This window comes from Tauraco erythrolophus, chromosome 4 (assembly GCF_009769465.1).
Source record: "Tauraco erythrolophus isolate bTauEry1 chromosome 4, bTauEry1.pri, whole genome shotgun sequence".
NCBI classification, from domain to species: domain Eukaryota; kingdom Metazoa; phylum Chordata; class Aves; order Musophagiformes; family Musophagidae; genus Tauraco; species Tauraco erythrolophus.
In genome coordinates, this window is record NC_141468.1 from 7,270,460 (window position 1) to 7,289,478 (window position 19,019).

At 37.5% G+C, this 19,019-nt stretch overlaps 1 protein-coding gene across 1 annotated transcript in view; it reads right to left on the reverse strand.

The window, feature by feature from the left end:
- Window positions 1–19,019, reverse strand: part of UPF2 (UPF2 regulator of nonsense mediated mRNA decay) — a 69,793-nt gene that overhangs the window by 8,653 nt on the left and 42,121 nt on the right. Inside the window, 7 exon segments of the mRNA XM_086610119.1 lie at window positions 1,204–1,324; window positions 5,002–5,143; window positions 10,019–10,186; window positions 10,958–11,056; window positions 11,998–12,102; window positions 13,914–14,053; window positions 17,502–17,685. Of these exon segments, the coding sequence (XP_086466245.1) occupies window positions 1,204–1,324; window positions 5,002–5,143; window positions 10,019–10,186; window positions 10,958–11,056; window positions 11,998–12,102; window positions 13,914–14,053; window positions 17,502–17,685 (959 nt within the window).

Below are 19,019 nucleotides of genomic sequence, written 5' to 3' on the forward strand. Positions count from 1 at the left end.
AAAAAGCTTTCAAAAGAACTACATTTAAAAAAAAAATCTGCAAGTATCACATCTACTGGTCTGGCTGCTGTATCTAAAGAATAACTGCAGTGTGCTCCTTGTACAGGTTGAGGCACTTGGGAAAGATGACTGAAAGAAGAGAAAGACCACATAGTTATTTATGAAGCACCTGAAAGTATTAAGGCAACTTCGTGTAACTGAATAGTTTGGATTTCTATGACAGTATTAGCCCACAGTGATATGAGAAAGCTAAATGGACAGCACTGCTCATTTTATTGGATTACATCTGGCTAACTTTTAAAAAAATATTTATTGTAAATTGCAGTCTGTTTTCAAAAAAAAAGAGAGTTTATTTTTTTTGTACAAGCAGAATCTGTATAGGGACTCAGTGCAGAGAGTGATCAACAAGTTATAAAATTACTGTAAAAATGTACCAGAAAGAAGTTGGCAATGTTACTGTAACAGAGGATTAGCACATTGCATTGATTTATTTGTAGTTTACAAAGACAGACCCATTAGTAGGCAAACTCTTCCTTCCCAGTTGCTGCTCCTATCTACCTCCAAAATTAACTTGCAAAGACAAGAGAAACATGAAAGCAGTCTGCATTTCACCTGAAACTATTCACATTTGTGCTGCAGGGTTAATTTAATGGTTTATTAGCAAGCTTACTCAGAGTGAGAGGAGACACACTGTGATATACTAAGGCTGTAGAATGATTATTAGGCAATTTGGAATGACTCTTTTCATGTTAATACTGGTTTTGGTATGCTCTTGCACACCATAAATCTAAGGTTGTCCTCCCACCTTTACTAGATATACTTTCCATCCAGGGCTCCAAATACAGAAGTATAGCTCTCAGATTCGCCATACTGAAAAACACAATAATTTCTCTAGATAGCCAAAAACATCCTCTCCTCCTTCTCACAGAGAAAGGAGACTTGCATCTTTTCCCCTGCAAAGAGAGGCTCAGATTCTACCAGCCACTTCACAACTGAAAAATAATCCTCTGGCTTCCAAAGCTCTGGGAATTACAGACAATGTGTTAGAAGTACAAAACGCTGCTCAGTATTTTAACAGAATGCTCTAGAAGGGAAACTACTAACAAGTGTACTTGCACTACGCAGATCAGGATCTGTTTCAATCGTGAAGGTAATTACTTGCCTGGAACCAGAATTACCACATTTAAAGGAAGATTGTCCTACCTCCCACCGGTTTTAAAGATTAGATCTGCATTAGGTGCTCCCTTCGGATGCTGGTAACGAGGCCGCCGTTCTCGATTAGTGTTTGCTGGAGCTGGACGCTGTGCCAGAGACTGCAACATTTCTGCAATTTAGGACAGAAGAAAGTTAAAACACATTTTCTACGCATCTTTTGAAAGAGAAATGTACACAAGCGCATTTCACTGCCATGTAGTACACTTATTTACACTTTGCTACACTTTAGGGTTAACACTCCTCAAGTTATTCCACAACAGCTAATTTTAAAAATGTTACTGAATTCTATAGACAGCTTTGACAAATCCAAGCTGCCCTGTAATATGAACTCGCATTTCCAGATGTTCTTACAGAAGGCACTGCCAGCAATGGTTTTCATCACAGGTGCTTAAGAAAGGGGCTGCAACCTTTTCTTTCTAAACATACCAGCCACCACTTTCTTTGGTGATGATCAGGGACAAAGCTTCGCAGCAGTATGAGAAGCCACAACATTAAAACTACCCTGAAATAGTAACAATTGGGACAATGTTGCTGCCAATTAAAGACTCAGCAAGAAACCCGTCCTAAAATTAGGCACTGAGAAGTCAGGTATTTAAGTCTAAGCTAGCCATAATAGGATCCTTTTCAGAGAAGGCAGCACCTGAAGAGCGTGACTCAGCTGACCTACATTGCACCAGCTGTCCCATGGATGGCGTTTTTCACTTTGTGACCAGTGGGAAGAAATCAGTGGGTGCAGGAAGAAGCCTACGGTACCTAGTTTAGCCCTGGACATCCAACTTTTGGGCAGTTCAAGCTACTTAAGGATTGTATTTTGGCAGTTGGTAAAACTTAATTTCTAAAATTTCATTTCATTTCTTTTTAATAAAAATGGCTCTTTACCAGTCTAGGTTAATGGTTATTAAGTACCCAATTTAATTACAAATACATCATCGGAACCTCCGTGTAACCTCTGCCCATATGTTAGTGCATCTAATGGAAAGTACTTCTGACAGTCCACCTGTGCAAGAATCTACATTACTCAGCAAACAGACAGATGGAATAAATGACGGGGAAAAGTGGAATAAGCCGTTAAACAGATTATGTTTGAAAGTCTGCTCTGTCTGGTTCTCCAATCTCTGGTAATCTCATTGGAGACACATCCCCATCACCTGCTACAAACAAACACTACTCTCACAATGACTTGCACAGGGCAAGACTGGACACTCTAATGACATTCTCTCGCCATTTGCAAAACGCACGAGAAACTTCCAATGTTATTCAATCTTTAAGAAATGGGGAAACTATGAATGACTTAATATACAACATCCATGTCAACAGTTAAACTGCAAGTATTCACGCTCTGTACACTCCCCTATCAACACTCGGAAAAGGCCAAGAAAGCCATCTAACACTGACAGTCCCTTTTTGTAAACACAACGAAGTAACATCCTTCAAAACAATTCCGCATGCCAGGAGAGATCTGTTGGCAACAACGAGACACAGGAAGAAAATTAAAGGAGATTGTGGTCCATTGCCAGCCAGGTGCTAGAAGCAAGCAATGAAGGATCAAGTATGTGCATGCCTGTCCCTTCTGTTTTCCACACTGTAGGTTAAAGAAAATATCAGGGGGTTGTGAAAAGTCAGTAACTGAAGCTGAGTCATTGAGAAGACAACAGAAGGGAGAAATGGGAAAGGAGCCCAATGCGTTACCAGGCTGAAGGTGTATCACCCATCTTTGGTTTTAGTGAAAAAAAAAAAATCTACACAGAAAAAGACTAGTCTAGAGAGTCATCCAGTTTCCAATATTTCTTTAAAATAAAAATGTCTGTAATAAACATTGCTGAAGTATTAAATAATTATCTGATATTACTTTGAAGTACACTGGTGAATTTTCATCTGTTAGCTATCCTGTGCAGACAGAAAAAAACCAAATGTACGTGCCACTGTTAGCACAACCCTGAGGTATTCTTCCAGAAATTCTGAGACTTCTTCCTCCATTGGTAACTTCAAAGCTTGAATTTAAAGCCAATTCTTTCTTTCAAAGTATAGGTACCAACTTGTTACAGGCAAGCCAATTCTTCAGAAGTAACAATAAAGTACACAAAATCTAAATAAAAAAGTTCCAACGAGGAATGTAATTTGGCCTGTTTAATTTACTCTGATTAAAATGTCCTTTTTAATTTGGTTTTACTGTGTGTATTACCCAAGTTAATAAAAAAGAATCAAGAGCTGGTTTTAAAAACTGATGTCAATTACAGAAAACTATTTTTTCTGTGTTCGTTTTTCCTCTTTATTAATGCTTTATACACAATACCTAGAAAATCTAGGACAAAGTAAAAACAAAATTGCCTATTACTGGTTATGAATTGGTATCAGTTGTCTGATTCAGTTCTCTTGTACAAAATCAATGTGATGTTTTTTTGATTAAGAAGCATAGATGCTCACAATAAAGTCCTAAATTAAACAGACTGATTTTAAAGATAGCTACAAAGTCATATGACAAGGCATGAAAACCCAAATGCCCTGACCAGTAAAAATATCAAAAATATTAATGAGGAAAAGCCCACAAAAAGTCCGAGAAAAGCACTTAAATGTCTAATTGCAGAGTATACTGTTTCTCTTCTTTTTTCACGAGTGGGCTATGTTAGAGGGGAGTGTCTCAGAAAATAAGTTTTTAAGCTGATTAATACTAAGAATATATTGTGTTATCACTTTCAGTGCTCTGTAGACACTCACTTTAGAAAAATACTCCTTTTTAAAACTACAAGTTTAGTTCTTGTTCTGAAAGGAGTGTTAGATTCCATAGTGCTTTTAGAGTTAGAGCTGCTTTAAATAAAATTTCTCATTTCTTGATGAATAATGATCTTTCAATCTTTCACTACATATCTTAAATGAGATTTCCAGCTAATGAACTACTCATACTGTGATTACCACCAGGCTGCAACATCTTCACAAAAAAAATAAAGCAAAAACTTTGGAGATGTTAAATGGAAATACTAACTTAAGAACTAAACACCACTAGTTTTATTGGTCTGGCTTTGTTTACTATCTGAGTAAGCCAAGGAAAATTGAGTCTTAAAACAAAACAAACATAAAAAAAACCCAAAACAAACCACCCAACAATCAAACACATCAAGTGCACCAGTTTAGGGGCTATATGACCTGTTGTATTATCTGTTTGCTTCAATTTGTCCAGGTTCCAAAATGCCTGACGTATGTATCTTTAAAAAACAAATTAGATCACATCATTTGTACGAAATCTTTGTTCTGTTAATATATTCTTATGCTCCAGATTCGTAGCACTCCTAGAAGCTTTAGCAACACGAAGCTGAGATGACAGTTTTTATTTCTCAGATGAAGGTTACCTCTTGGTATTTGCAAGTCTTAGCAAGACTGATGAAGATTCTAAGTACCTTTGCCTACTAACACCTAAAAAGCAGAGTTTAAGTTGCACAGAATTAATTCCTCTAGTATCCAACTCAATTGTCTTGCACTAATGGAGACAATGCCACAGATTAATTTTATGTTATCTTATTTTTAAGGAAAAATTTCAGTTCTTCCCCAAAATAAATTGAAACGCTGAGATTTATTGAAAACTCCCCTTTCATGGAAGAGCTACAAAAACTTCTTCGAGCACAGAGACCACACAGTAAATAATGAATGCCTGAAACTAAAATACATGTTTTTCCATGAAGTATTACAAATTAATGTTCAGAACTTAGCTGCTAATTATAACAAATAATATTTTCTGTAGATGCACGGAAGTTCCTCTGAAAATAAAAATTAAACACTTTGTGGTTTTCTTACCCTGGTAGTCCTCTTGTTCTTGCCGTTCATTAATATCCAAAGTGAGCTTTTTCATCCTCATTCTCTCCTCCTGTTCAGCCTGCTGTTGGTTCCAATGGTTTGCAGCAAGTTGGGAAGACATTGGTACATTTAAGATCTTAAACTGCAAATGAAAATAAATTTTTAAGTGCCCATCACAGAAAAAAAAAACAAAACAAACACAACTACAAAACAATACAAAATACAGAAGAGTTTTAGTTATTTCTAGGTTATTATGATAAGATACTTTCTACAGAAAGTTTCTACTATAAAGTGTAATGTTTGTTGGTTTTGTTCGTTTTAAAACTATTTCACATAAGGAAGCATGAGAAAATACAGGATACTCAGACATCCTAACGACACAGAGAACATACAAAACAGACTATTGTCTGTTAGACTATTACACACGGTATTTATGGGAACAAGCCCGATTAACTTTCACCAGGAACACAGAGCTATGTACTTTATTTCTTATCTTCATACAAGTGAACACCTTCACAGTGAATTGCACTGATCTTGAGATCAAAGCACCATAGCTGGCTCAGAAAGCTGCATCTCCCTCCAAAGGTCTCTATCCTCCAGAGGGACAAAGCCCCTGAGCAAAATTTCAACTATTATCCCTTGTGATAACAGAGGAGAAACGTTCCAAGCATGTCACATGTCCCCCAGTACTCCTTGGCTGGTCTTTTCCTTTTATGAATGATTTTGGCTCCACAGTGCCTCTTATTAGCCTGGAGATAACTGTGGTGTTGAATTTAATCTTTTCCTCCTCTCCCACACCCAAACATCCACACTACACATTCAACACACCTTCTGATTTGCCATAGGCTACATTAAAGGTAAGCTTGTTAATGCTCCTCCAGCAGTACCCTCACTCTGAAACAGCTGAGATTTTCAGAGAGGAATAGGGAAATGTTTTCTTTTCCCCCAGACTCAGAAAATCCAAGTTATTTCCACAGAAAATTTTTTCACAATTGCTTCAAAACAAAGAAGTGATTCTTAATCTTATCTTCATCTGAAACAATAGTTTTCAGAAACCCCTTAATGCTAAAGTTTGTGAACATATTTAGAAAAATTTCACTTCCCCCTTCAACTGCATGTCCATTGGAAAGAAGCGTTTCCGTGCTACAAGTAGGGTAATGCATTTAAGGATAACCACTCAGCATTCTAAGAACTACTCTGAATCCTGCTGCTTGTTCTTGTCGTCTGAGACCTATTTCCACAGAAATAGAAGCTGCAGACAAAGATACATTAGCAAAACCTCTGCTGAGGAGGGATACAGTAGAAGCAAAACATTCACTACATACGGTTAGTATTTGATGCAACAGGTACTGAGAAATCTCAAGGTACCAATTAGACAGTAGTGCCTCACTGGCAGCAGACACATCATGAGTGTGGGAAGTCACCAAGTACTCAGATGCAGCATTTGAAAACAAACTGTTTCAAACAGTTAAGACAGACTCTGGCAAAGACTGGAGAAAAATCTGGGTACAGTGAAACTCTTACCAACTAGAAGATTTATTCAGATGAGAAAAATCGGGCAAAAGAAGTTTTTTTAGGGGAGGTGTAACAGCATATTATATTGAACATAAATACAACTTCGTTATTAAAGTGTGTAGGGAAGAATGAACGTTCTTGACATTCCAACAGAAAAGCTTTAGTTACTTATTGCTGAGCAGACCATGCATGTTCCCACATATTGTCAAATGAGCTTTACATAAACTACACAAATAACTAACCCATTTCATGATAAAAATCATTCCTTAGCTTCTCATTAAGCCATTAAGCTCCTCATCCATCTTAATATGTCCTTTATATTTTGCCTGTTCTATGGATTTATCAGCTTAATGAGATTGCTAAGTGTTTTCAGACAGGATGCTTAAAGTAGAAAAAAATCCCTGAAATATAGAAGGGTGCAAATGAAAGTAACAGATACAAAAAACAACAGACTAGTAATGAACAAGGTATCACTAGGTCACTATCTCAAGGCAATCAGACAGTTGCCATCTGAAATCAAATCACTGATGACAATTACGACAGGATGCGATGAGTACTGAGCAAATGAAACATTTCTGGTTTGCCAACAGTGAAGAGCTGTATCAAAAACCTCTCAAAATCTGTGAGACGGGGACAGATGATGACTTATAAGATGGTAAACTGAAGAAAGATCAAAAATGATCATTCAGAAGACCAGATTACAGATTTCATAAAAACGTCACAGAGAAAGAACTTCACAGTTAAGGACAGACTTGCTGTTCCATGGATATTACCGTTCTTTTATGGAACCTTCCTAAAAATCTTTCCAATGAAATTAAATCTTTGTCTTGTGTACTAACCAAATTTCTTGACACTAGGTGACTTTCTTTTTACTGTTTAAATCTCACCTTAGTTCACACCTACCTGGCATAAAACTTCTTGGACAGTTTCAAAAACATCAAATGGTATTAGACAGACCTCAGCTCTGATCCCTTACGATGGCAATATTTCTTTATTTCCCCTTGTTCTCTCATGGCTTCTGGATAAAATCATGATGCCTTAGTGCAATTTCCCTATAACCATGTTAAGTTCTACTGCTACTAGTTTTGTAAATTTTGTTGTACAACTTTGCTAGAGCTGATGGGTGAAAAAATCCAGCCATCTATTGCAAGACACTGGTCTACTCGATACCCTTGCTATTGCCCGTTTTTGTAAATCACAGTGTGACAAAAAAGGATAAAATATGGTGTCCTTGCTACTATCAGCCTGCAATGACTATTAATTCAGGTTGTATGCTGCTGGTAAATAGCAGTCAGTTGTTCTTGTGTTGCTTCGAAAAAACTAGTTGCCAATGCTCCACCAAAATCTGGCTGAACACTGGCATGTGAAAGGAGTTTTAGTGACCGGACTTCGAATACCAAATATTCACTCCGGGAAGGATACAGCACATTCCATTTTCATTGGTAAGCACCTTCTTGCAGTGAAGATCTCTAGTTTCAGCAGCACCATTGACAAAGAACACAGAGACCAAACCAGCTGCCTACATGGCAAATGATCAGGCTGATGTTGTAGCGAGGTGGCAACGCTTATTCCTCCAGTGACCGTGCGGATGAGAAGTTACTTACAGCCTTCCAGGTTGTCTGCAATCTCCTTCGGACTGTTTTTTAAAAGCTGAAAGTTTACAGCTGTAACTTAACAGTAAAGTATGCATCCATCACTTCTAAACTGTGCACATTCTGCTCATGTAGATTTAAAATAAAGTACTATGAGAAGAAATAATTATTTTCTTTTCTACTCCACCTCTTCTTTCCTGCTTTTTTTTTTTCTATTAAAACTGACTACTAAGATTTTTTTTTTGTGAATACAGAACTACACACAAAGAAGCCTTTCATTGACTCAAGAACTGAAGCAGTCTATAAAGCAACTGTTTTCTACATTTCTAGAAACACTGAGAGGAGTTTTGGCAGGAAGAGCCTACTCCCAAAACCAAATATTGGAGGAGGAGTGGGGAAAACTCCTGAACAAGTTCTGCTTTCTTCTTAAGCCACATGTTGGCAATATTTTCCCCTCACACAGAATATGAAGATCTTAAAATTCTTGGTAAATGCAGATGCTCTTAGTAAATTTATCCTGAAAAAGCTGAACACCAGTTTGGGATTTTTAGTGGGGTTTTTTGTTTGTTTGTTCGCTTTTTTTTTTTTTTAAATAGAGTTCTCTTAAATTCCTTCTCAGCTGAATTACAGCTGTTACAATCCCCACACAAAACTGTAGAACTTTGTACACAACATTCTCAAGTTCTAGGAAAACAGAATAACCAAACGAAGTAAGGAAATGAGTTAATCATCACTACTAAATGCAAGTATGCATGTGCCCACTCAAACAGGTATCACCACGCATATTTTCAGAGCACTTGCATACCACAGCATTTTCCTAACAGACTAACAAGGCAAAGCAGATTGGGAATCACACACCCTCACTAGTTCTAGGGGTTTATGAAAACAGACCTCACTTTATACACAGATTTTTAAAATGTCTTTCACACAAAGATTCTACTTCAGGTTTATACACCTCGACTGTTACACTACTGTCACAATTCAGATAACAGAAACCAAACCAGAATAATGGCGTGGATGACAGACAAATACTTGAAAGGTCCAGATGCACAGAATAAAACAATGCCTTGGTTTTGCTTTCCAGAGAGTCACTAGAGGCCTTCACTTTCACCATCAATTTACACAACCAAAGTGAAAAGGTTTCTTTAAAGGACCTAAACCATGATAAGAAATGCATGTGGAATATGTTAGGTATTGATTTGTAAACTATGTATTTGCTGACCCAGGAAAATTCAAACACATACTGGAGAAAAGAGCCAAGACAAATGTATAGCTCGGCTGCATGAAGCAAGAGGTTTATTTGTTTTATCAACGTGATTTCCATTTAAGTTTCTCAGAGATTCACTTGGCGCATTCTGCAAGAGTCTCATAAAAAAGCTCTACGAGATAATTACTTTTTTTTTTCCAAGTTAAACAAATTCAACCAAGTGGCAGTTACTTAGGAAACAGAATTTAGAAAATACCATATATCTTGATTTGAAATTGAATATGTTTTCAGAAAAACCTGTAGAATCTTAGAATATTCCAGAATCTTTTTCTCCTTTTCTTTTCTACTCCTTTTAACTTCCAGTGGCAGTCCACCAAATGCAAACATTGATCTTCAACAACTAAGTTTAAAATACACATAAAACATACCACTGTCTCACTGGTGTGATCACAAAATGTAATTAGTAACAGTATAATTTAACCACAGAATTTTCCTACATTATTACTATTAAGAATTCCAAGAAATTGCATATGGTATTTTCTGTTTATCAAAATCATTAAGATGCCTGCATCCTAAGCTGACAAAAGAATGAAGAAACAAAAATATCCTGTGACTTCAAAAGTCACAGACTGCAACTTTCAGAAAAGTGAAAGGATTTTATTTATTTATTTAAGCAATATTTATACCTCATGTGAACTCTTACCTGCTGTTTGTTGCCTTTTCGTGTTAACATGACAAACGGCATCGTGTCCCCAGACTCTGACTCTCCTTCCCCACCTCCAAGTGGGGGACCCTTCTTGAGCTGACTTTTGAGATGTAGAGGAATAGCAACATCCAACTGATGTACTTTAACAGATTCACCACTCCGTTGCTATTAAAAAAAGTTAAATTCTATAAATGATCAGATGCTAAAAACGTCAATCAGGCTGGAAACGTTCATATTTTCACGATTGAGAAAAATTTTAACCTTCCAGGAAAACGGGGGGGTGGTGGGGGGTCTGAGTATTACATACATATACATACACACACATATGGCTTTATTACATTTTCCTTTGATTTCCTTGCTTGCGAAGTAGAAAGTTACAGGGATGGAATACCTCAAATTTCAAAGGAAGTTTAGATAACTTAACCTTATAAGAAAAGAAATCTAGAGACCTGATTAAACACGCTTCAGAATGGACATTCTACATTTAAGATGTTTCTTCTAGCATGTTCTTAATGTATTCCTCACACAGGGCTTGCAATACTCAATATTTAAACATTGAAAAAATTTAACTGAAAAAAAATCACAGGACTTAAAGGTTATGCAAATTTAAATGCAGAAACATTTTAAACATATTAAAACCTAGGCTTGGATAGTCTAGGATAAAGTCAGAAACATTGCACAGTATCTGATCCAGTTATTTATCAAAAAAATATCTGCCAGCATGTCCTACGTTCACTGGACTAACAGTGCAATTAACAGCTCTTTTACTAAGAGCTACTTATCCAAACCTGTCGATTGCAGAGGAGAGGTCACAACTAAGAAAAAAATCCATGCTCTTTAATGAATAGCTTACCATACTAATCTTTTATTTACTTTAAAAAAAAAAATATAGTTAGCTGTACGGCAAATTACATTAATTTAAGAAAATAGTTATACCTGAAGATTTTCCAGCATCATTTTATCCAATGCCTGAATGAAGTCCTCATCTTCTGCACAAGGGACATGCTTAAGTCCTCCTCCTTTAATCATTACTTCCTATTGCAATAGGAAAAAAACCCTTTGATTACAATAGATCCAGAAATATGAATATTCAGTATAGAAATAAGGGGGAAAATACCCTTATTGCTTCCATATCATACGAAATCAAAAGCTTAAAAAAAATTGTTAAAGAAGAAAGTTTTCAGCCTGGATTACCTTCTTGAAGAAATATTTTCTGACATTTATTGCACCAATTATTATGCAGGCTGGCCACTCGTAATATTCTGACATACTAGTGTCTGTCTAGAGACGCACACGTACACATTCTAGATATGGAAACCATGCAAAGAAAAGTCTCTATCCCTACCACACCTAATTTAACTGATTTTTTCCATTAAGTCCATCAAATCAGGTGATATTTTCACAACGAACACTATCCTTCAGTATCTGGAAAGCACAACGTAACAAAAATGTTTGAATTCAGCACCCCAACACATTGTTCTATAACGATTGTTACTTTCCTTGCTATGTAACTGCAATTCAGGCTCAACTGGATGGGTTCTTCTGCTACAAATGTTATAATGTGCCAATCTCAAACCTGGTTTTTTTAAGAATTTTGCACTTCTTCGTTTGTCTCTTTTTCAGTTTTGAGATCTAGTGGAGAGTAGCTAGTTTACCTTGTACTATACCAGTTTGCTACCATTGCTGGCATTGCAAAACCATCGTTTATGCAATCTTTTCCAGTCTAGCTACCTGTGAAACTGCACAGTCCTGTGAAAACATGTTGTAGGTAAAGCTGACAGCATAAATACTTTCAGAAAGCAATAACAAACTTTACAAATACAAAAACAAGCTCGAGGTGTATTTGATAGAATAGCAGGGAGCATTCTTGCTGTGCTTTCCCAGATACATTATGAGCAGCATCAGCTATAAAAACTCAGTAAAGAAAAAGCAAGGATGCAAAAGTCAATTCACTTATCTAAAGTAACAATACATACTGTATTCTCCTCATCAGTTTCATTTTCCTTATTGGAGTCTGTAAGATAATCTGTGTTTTCTTCCTCCTCTTCTTCACCTTCTTCTTCCTCATTGTCAGAGCCCTCCTAAAACAGTCAATGTTAAAAATTTGAGAACAGAAAAACTTCTGACTGTTTTAAAACAATAAAGACCACTTGTATGATTCCTCATACACATTTCCTGCCTCTTTCCTACCCTCTTCCCCATCCCAATCTGTTTAGCTCGGTTCAGTCTTAGTAAATTTGTTATTTACTGTTTCAGTTTGAACTCAGCTTTATCTGACATCTTCACAAACGTACAGCAGAAAACTGGGAGTAGGAGCTGACACACCAGATGGCTGTGCTGCCACTCAGAGGGAGGAATGGATTGGCAAGAACTCATGAAGTTCAATCAAGGGAAACGCAAAGTCCAGCACCTGAGAAGCAATGACCCCGTTGTTCACCAGTGCAGGCTGGAGGCTGCCCATCTAGAAAGCAGCTCCGCAAAGAAGGACCTGGGGTCCTGGTGTACAACAAACCGACCAAGAACCAGAAATGCACCCTTGCAGCAAAGACAGCTGCCTTCTTCCTGGGCTGCATTAGGAAAAAGTGGTGTTGACTGGTCAAAGGAGGTGATCCTTCCTGCTTGCTCAGCACTAGCAAGACAAAGACACATCCAGAGTACTGTGCCCAGCTCTGGGTTCCCTAGTACAAGACAGATATGGACGTACTGAAGCGAGTTCAGCAATAGGCCATGAAGATGATTAAGGAACTGGAGCACCTGTCACAGGAGAACAGAGTGAGAGAGATGGCATTGTTTAGTCTAGGAATCAGAAGGCTCAGAGTGCAGGCAGATCTTCTCAATGTCTATAAATACTCGAATGGAGGGAGCAAAGAAGAGGAAGCTGGACTCTTCCAAGTGGTGCCCAGTGACAAGATCCAGGGGCAACAGACACAAGTTGAGAAATTTCATTTAAACATAAGTAAAAAGTCTTCTTTACTGTGATAGTGTTTAAACACTGGAACAGATTACCCAGAAGGGTTGTGGAGCCTCCATCCTGGGAGCTATCCAAAACTTGACTGGACATTGCCTCAGGCAACCTGCTGTACATGACCCTGCTTTGAGCAAGGGAGGTTGGACAAGCAGATTTCCAGAGGTCCCTTCCCCACCTCCCAACCATTTAAGACTCTAATGATATCAATAATTTGTGGGTAAAGGCACAAACCCAGCCAAACTTCAGAAACTTCAATGCTGAGAAGCACAGACTGAAAGAAAGCCTACTAGTAAATCAACAAACCCAAGCATAAGAAGAAAAAGTGTTTCCCATTTCCTTGATGAACTCATTTTCTCACAACACTACTATTAACATGTCAACTTTGCTGTGTCATAGTGACAAGTTAGAATTTCTATGTACACGTCTTTTTTATTGGCTCCACCATTTTTGATTCAAAAGATTATTGGCACAGTAAACAGGGAAGGTGTTTATGCTCCATAAATCTTTTATTTATTCATATTACACAGGCATACTCTGAACACCTGTTATTTTTCCTACACGACTGCTTTGACATCTAGTCAATACATTCGCTTCAACAACAGATAAAGAAAATTATCTGAAAGCGTTTTCGTGCCAAAAAACTGAAGGCGTCTTTCTGTTGAGAAGTACTACATACCCTGAGCAAAGTTGTCAGGTTCAAGTTTCTACTGTAATTTCTCTGGAATAAGCCCCAAACACTCTGTATTCAGTTTTCCATATATACAAAACTGGGATGGAAATATCCTTGGAGTACTGACCGGGTTGTGCATACCCACATTTCACCTGCTAATTCTGTGACATAGGCAGGCTTCAGAAAATAAGGAGTAATCAAAATATTGATTACTCATTCTTTTTATGTGAGGCAACACAAATCATTAAGTTCACCTCTTCTTCTGGCTCATTTACTTCACTTTCATTTCCAGATTGTTCCTCTGTCTCTGCTCCACCTTCCTCCTCCTCTTCATCCTCTTCCAAATTCTCTCCTTCTGTAATGGAATCTTTGGAATCTTTGTCATTCACAATTCCTGAAATTTGGAAAAAGAGAAGAATTAGAACAAGGCACGAACAGAATTTGAACAAGAGTTAGAAAGTTAGAACACATATAACCACTCAAGTTATATGTGGAAGATAGCTTCCAAAGTCCATTGTTATTGAACAGTAAATCTTCCAATAGGTTGTGATATTTGACTTTGGAAAGAAACATTTCCTATATAGTTACCTTACTCATAAAGGGTAATAATTTTCCTGCCAGAAAAGGAGGAAAACATTACGGAGAAAGTTTAAAATCTCCCATAGAACAGCAATCAGGAAGCTGCACTGTGCAAACTGATTCAATATGCACTGAAATACGAGCACTAAATTACAGAAAAACCAGCAGAACCCAGAAGACATCAAGCCTCTGCAGTCTTAGTTCCAGTACTTCACACTACTGCCAATTAACAGTTTTGAAACAACTATTTTCTCAGCCTGTAATAAACCTTTCTGACTCTTTTCTAATGCTCTGAGGCTGCGCTTGAGCATAAGAGGTTGTAGGCACTTTTATAAAGTCTTTAGGAAATCAGAGTCTCTTCCAAAAGCATTATCTAGTGTGCTCATTCTACTTGCAGATGGGACCGACAGTTCTTTCACTGTGTTTCAGTTCATCTTGAAGTTTTCCTCACCGATCTGCTTGCCACCTCTATCCCTCAAGACATTTTAGTTTACTCTGAGTGTAAGGTATCAAGCACAGCTCCCTACACCTCTGCTTTCTTTCGATAAGGTATCCTTCAATGCGATATCCTGATCTATGCCACTCCCACAGTAGCGAAAAATAAGTTTGAGCTTCTTAGTGATAGGACAAGGGGCAATGGATTTAAACTGAAAGAGGGGAGATTGAGATTAGATATAAGGAAGAAATTTTTCACTCAGAGGGTGGTGAGGCACTGGAACAGGTTGCCCAGAGAAGCTGTGGCTGCCCCATCCCTGGAAGTGTTCAAGGCCAGGTTGGATGAGGCTTTGGGCAACCTGGTGTAGTGGAGGGTGTCCCTGCCCATGGCAGGGGGGTTGGAACTGGATGATCTGTGAGGTCCCTTCCAACCCAAACCATTCTATGATTCTAGGATTCTTTCAGTGCTCCATTTAGTCTTAGATGTAGATTTCAATCAGAATTGTTTTCAGAGAGATCGTTTAAGAAATAAGTATGGTTCTGAGTCAGGGAAAAAAAAAGACCTGTTTTTAGAGGACGGCTATTGCAAAAATTAAGTCACTCAATGCAAAAAAGAATAAACTTCCAGCATACACTATTGCTCTTATACATTCTTTCAGGTTTTTTCTTCATTAATTTACACAGCTACTTAATCCTCTGGAGGATCATGGTTTGAACTAGCAGAAAGTGATGCTGATGCCAGCCTTCTGCAACACAGCAGATCTAAGCCAGTAATTTTGCAAAGATTTTACTAATTAATAATACAGTTACCATGCAGTTTGTCATTATTACTTTGAGACAGGTCCCTACAAAAATCCAACTAAGATCACAAAGATCAGCTTTAGGAAGAGGGGAATTTTTACAGCCACGCTTAAAATTAGACACAAGTCAGAAATAAAATGAATTGTATATATGGTTATATGGTAGTCTTGTCCATTGAGGATTTCAGTTCTGTGTGAACACACACAGACATACACACTTCCTTCTTCATATTCCAGAAGGTTCAACGTGTTCTCTTTTTTCCTGCTATTTGTAAACACTGTGCTCTTAGAAATAGGTGCTGCTCTATAATTATGTAATTTTTTTTTTGAATTACATTGTATTCTCACTGGTATAAAACCAACAGAGCAGCACAGGAACCAACAGTCAGCCCCCAATCCAAGGTCTGCAGGTAAGAACCCATTCCACTGTTCTGCCTAGAATTACCCTTCCAACTGACAAAGAGCAGAGCATGTCATGGGCTTCAGCACAATGCCTGCTCTGTGTCATAGTCCATGAGCCGAGAAACTGCGGGGACAAACTGATCAAGAACTGCGGTTTTACTAGAGCTTTTGCTAAAGTATTTAAAAACTCACATCCTTCTGCTGGCATCTATCATCAAAACCTGCAAGGATCAGAAAGGCAGACGACAACCTTCCTGAAACCACCTTCAAACAGCCCTAATAGAAGGACTAGGAAACATCACACCCTATACTCACATTTAATAGCAAGGAAGCAATATCAGCATCGAGAAAAGTAACACACCTGGTGGACACACAGGATACAACTCCCTTTCTAAAGGCTGTTGATGGGCTTTGCTGGTGCCAAAACAAACGCAATGACACGTTGTCCAACACCTGCTCACGTTCAGTGGCCACGTATCTCCCCCTCAGCTACACTGAATTCAACTGCTATAGTGGTGGTGAATCAGAGAACCAAAGTTCTCACAATTCGTAGCAAGGATATGCTGAGCATCTTTCAAAAGAATATTACAGTTTATGTAACCAGTTGTAAATTATTTCTTGGTTATTTTGAAAGTGTAAGAGCTAGTAATTTAGATCATACCATAAGGAAATTTTTATCTGCGTTTCAGTTACTACACAGGTAATTTTAAGGCATGTTGATTAAATGAGCAGTATACTAAAAAAATAAATTCCTCCTAAAACAGAACTTGCAATGCTTTACCTGGCAATTACACATATTCATCCTACTGGATTAAAGGATTATTCTTAAAAATTGAACTTAACTAGGTGAGGTGTTATTAAGGCTATAATTAACACATATAAAGTGTAAAATTTACATATAAAAGCTTTTCATGAACAAGCCTGTCTTCAAATAAAAATGGAAGATAACAACTACATTTAACAAGAAATGAGCACAGCAGTATCCAATAATTAGTAAGAACTAGTACGTACAAAAGGTTTAAAGGTTAAGATGATGATAGTAGTTTTCAATACACACTAACCAGTATTTTGTCAACTCAGCTGTGCTGCAAGCCCAACTTTTGTCCCCTGAAATTAACTGATTTTTAACAAAGGAAGATTTATAAATTCACATCACCCTAATCTCAGCAGGAACTACAAGCTAGCACAAAACCTAGGTGACAGATACATTTTAAGAAGAAAAAAAAACCTTTAATAATCCAACCAAGCTCTAATTCATGAAAAACAAATCACCCTCTGGCCTCTACTGAAATGTAAAGCCCATTCAAAATTATTACAAAAGGAAGTGTAAGACTCAAAGTACTTGACAGCATTTTAAAGCAAAACACGTTCTCTCTTACGCTGCTACATTAATAGTATTCATATTGACTTTTTTTAAACACTGTCACTTTAGAGTTATGAAGATTCTGTATGATGTCTATGGTGATCAGAAAAATGCAAAGAAGTTACAAAAATATTTCTATCATGAGCATAAAAAGATGACATCATAAGAATAACAATGGTTACGTATCATCACCATACAAGAAATAATTTTAAGAAATACAGGAAGTGTAAAGACGACCTCATTTCCCGTGCTCATTTTCTTACCTAATTTTATTAAGAATTCTCGTTCCAAGTCTTGCACCTGTCTGATAGCTTCTTCCAGAGAACTGCAGAGCTTTATCTTTGGTCTCAGCAGTTCCAGTGTATCACTGATCATATAGTCTATGTCTATAGGAAATGGGTGGTCTTTTGTCCAAACATCCAGACTTTTTTTCCACCAAACATACCGCTAGAATACAAAATATTCAAATCAATTATATGCACACTGGCATTTATAAACTACTTAACTTTTGTAATACCTAGTTGTGTTTGTACAGTAGAAAATGCAAGATTTTGCATCTCTACTCTTATTTCACATCACTATTAGATATTATGATATCACTAAAGATATTTGACAACAATGGATATCACAAACATTAAGAATATGCTCCTTTTGTCGTTAACGACTGCTAGAAATACGAAGACTGAGCAAAAAAGCCCTGAAAAGAAAGTGCTTTCTAAGGGTAGATTCTTTCTGTGAGAGACGAGCACTTAACAATTGGTCAGCTTTCTATTTCTCCCTCCATATGTTTTCGAGAAAATTAATTCTCCCAAAGGCACCTAATAGGGAGAAAGGGGAAATACCATAAAAAGTTTTGAGACTGCAGCTAGCATGAAGCGACTTCTCCAGTTTGCTTTATAACAAAACAGCACATGCCCACACACATTACAAACTGTAAAAACTAAACACTGATCTTAAGTGAACCTAACAGTAGAATCTGAGAACAAAGGTGTTGCAAAAATTGCATCTGAAAATGAAGTATGAGTAATAGAATGTTTATTTAAAAGGTGATGTCCTGGTTTCGACTGGGACAGAGTTAGTTTTTCTTTTTAGCAGCTAGAACAGCTCTGTGTTTTGGATGTAGCATGGGATTTGTTATGAGAAGAATGTTGACAGCGCACTGACATTTGTAGTTGGCACTGAGACTTCAAGGACTTTTTAGCTTTGTGTTTTTGCCAGTGTGCAGGAGCACAACAGGCTGGGGTGGAGAGTAGCCAGGACAAAGGACCCACAACTCCCCTTACCTTTTGAACTTAGAATTGAGGGTCAAACCAGCAAAGGAGTATTCCATACCATGCAACGTCATGCCCAGTATAGAGATGAGGGTTGACTGGGAAGTTGGGAAATTCTCTTCTGAGGGTGCTCTCAGACTCTTGGTTTCTTGGAGTGTTCTCTCTCTCTCCCCCACCCCCTGTCACTTTCTTTCTGGGCCTCTCATTTGTCCAGGATTGCAGTGTCAGGACTTAGCTGTTTTGGGATCACTTGCTGGGACGGGACAGGTGTTGGTCACCAAGTGGTGAGCAATTATACTGTGCATCACTTGTTTGTATATATTATCATTATATATATATTAATATACATTAATATTATATTATTAATTTTATATTTTTATTAAATTCTTCTTAACTCACCCTGCAGCTAATTGACTGCTCCTCCAGTGTTCTGCAAGTTTCTTGGAACAGTAACAACCACATAACTGACCACATATGTCACTTTAAAACAAAACTGCTATCAGACACAAT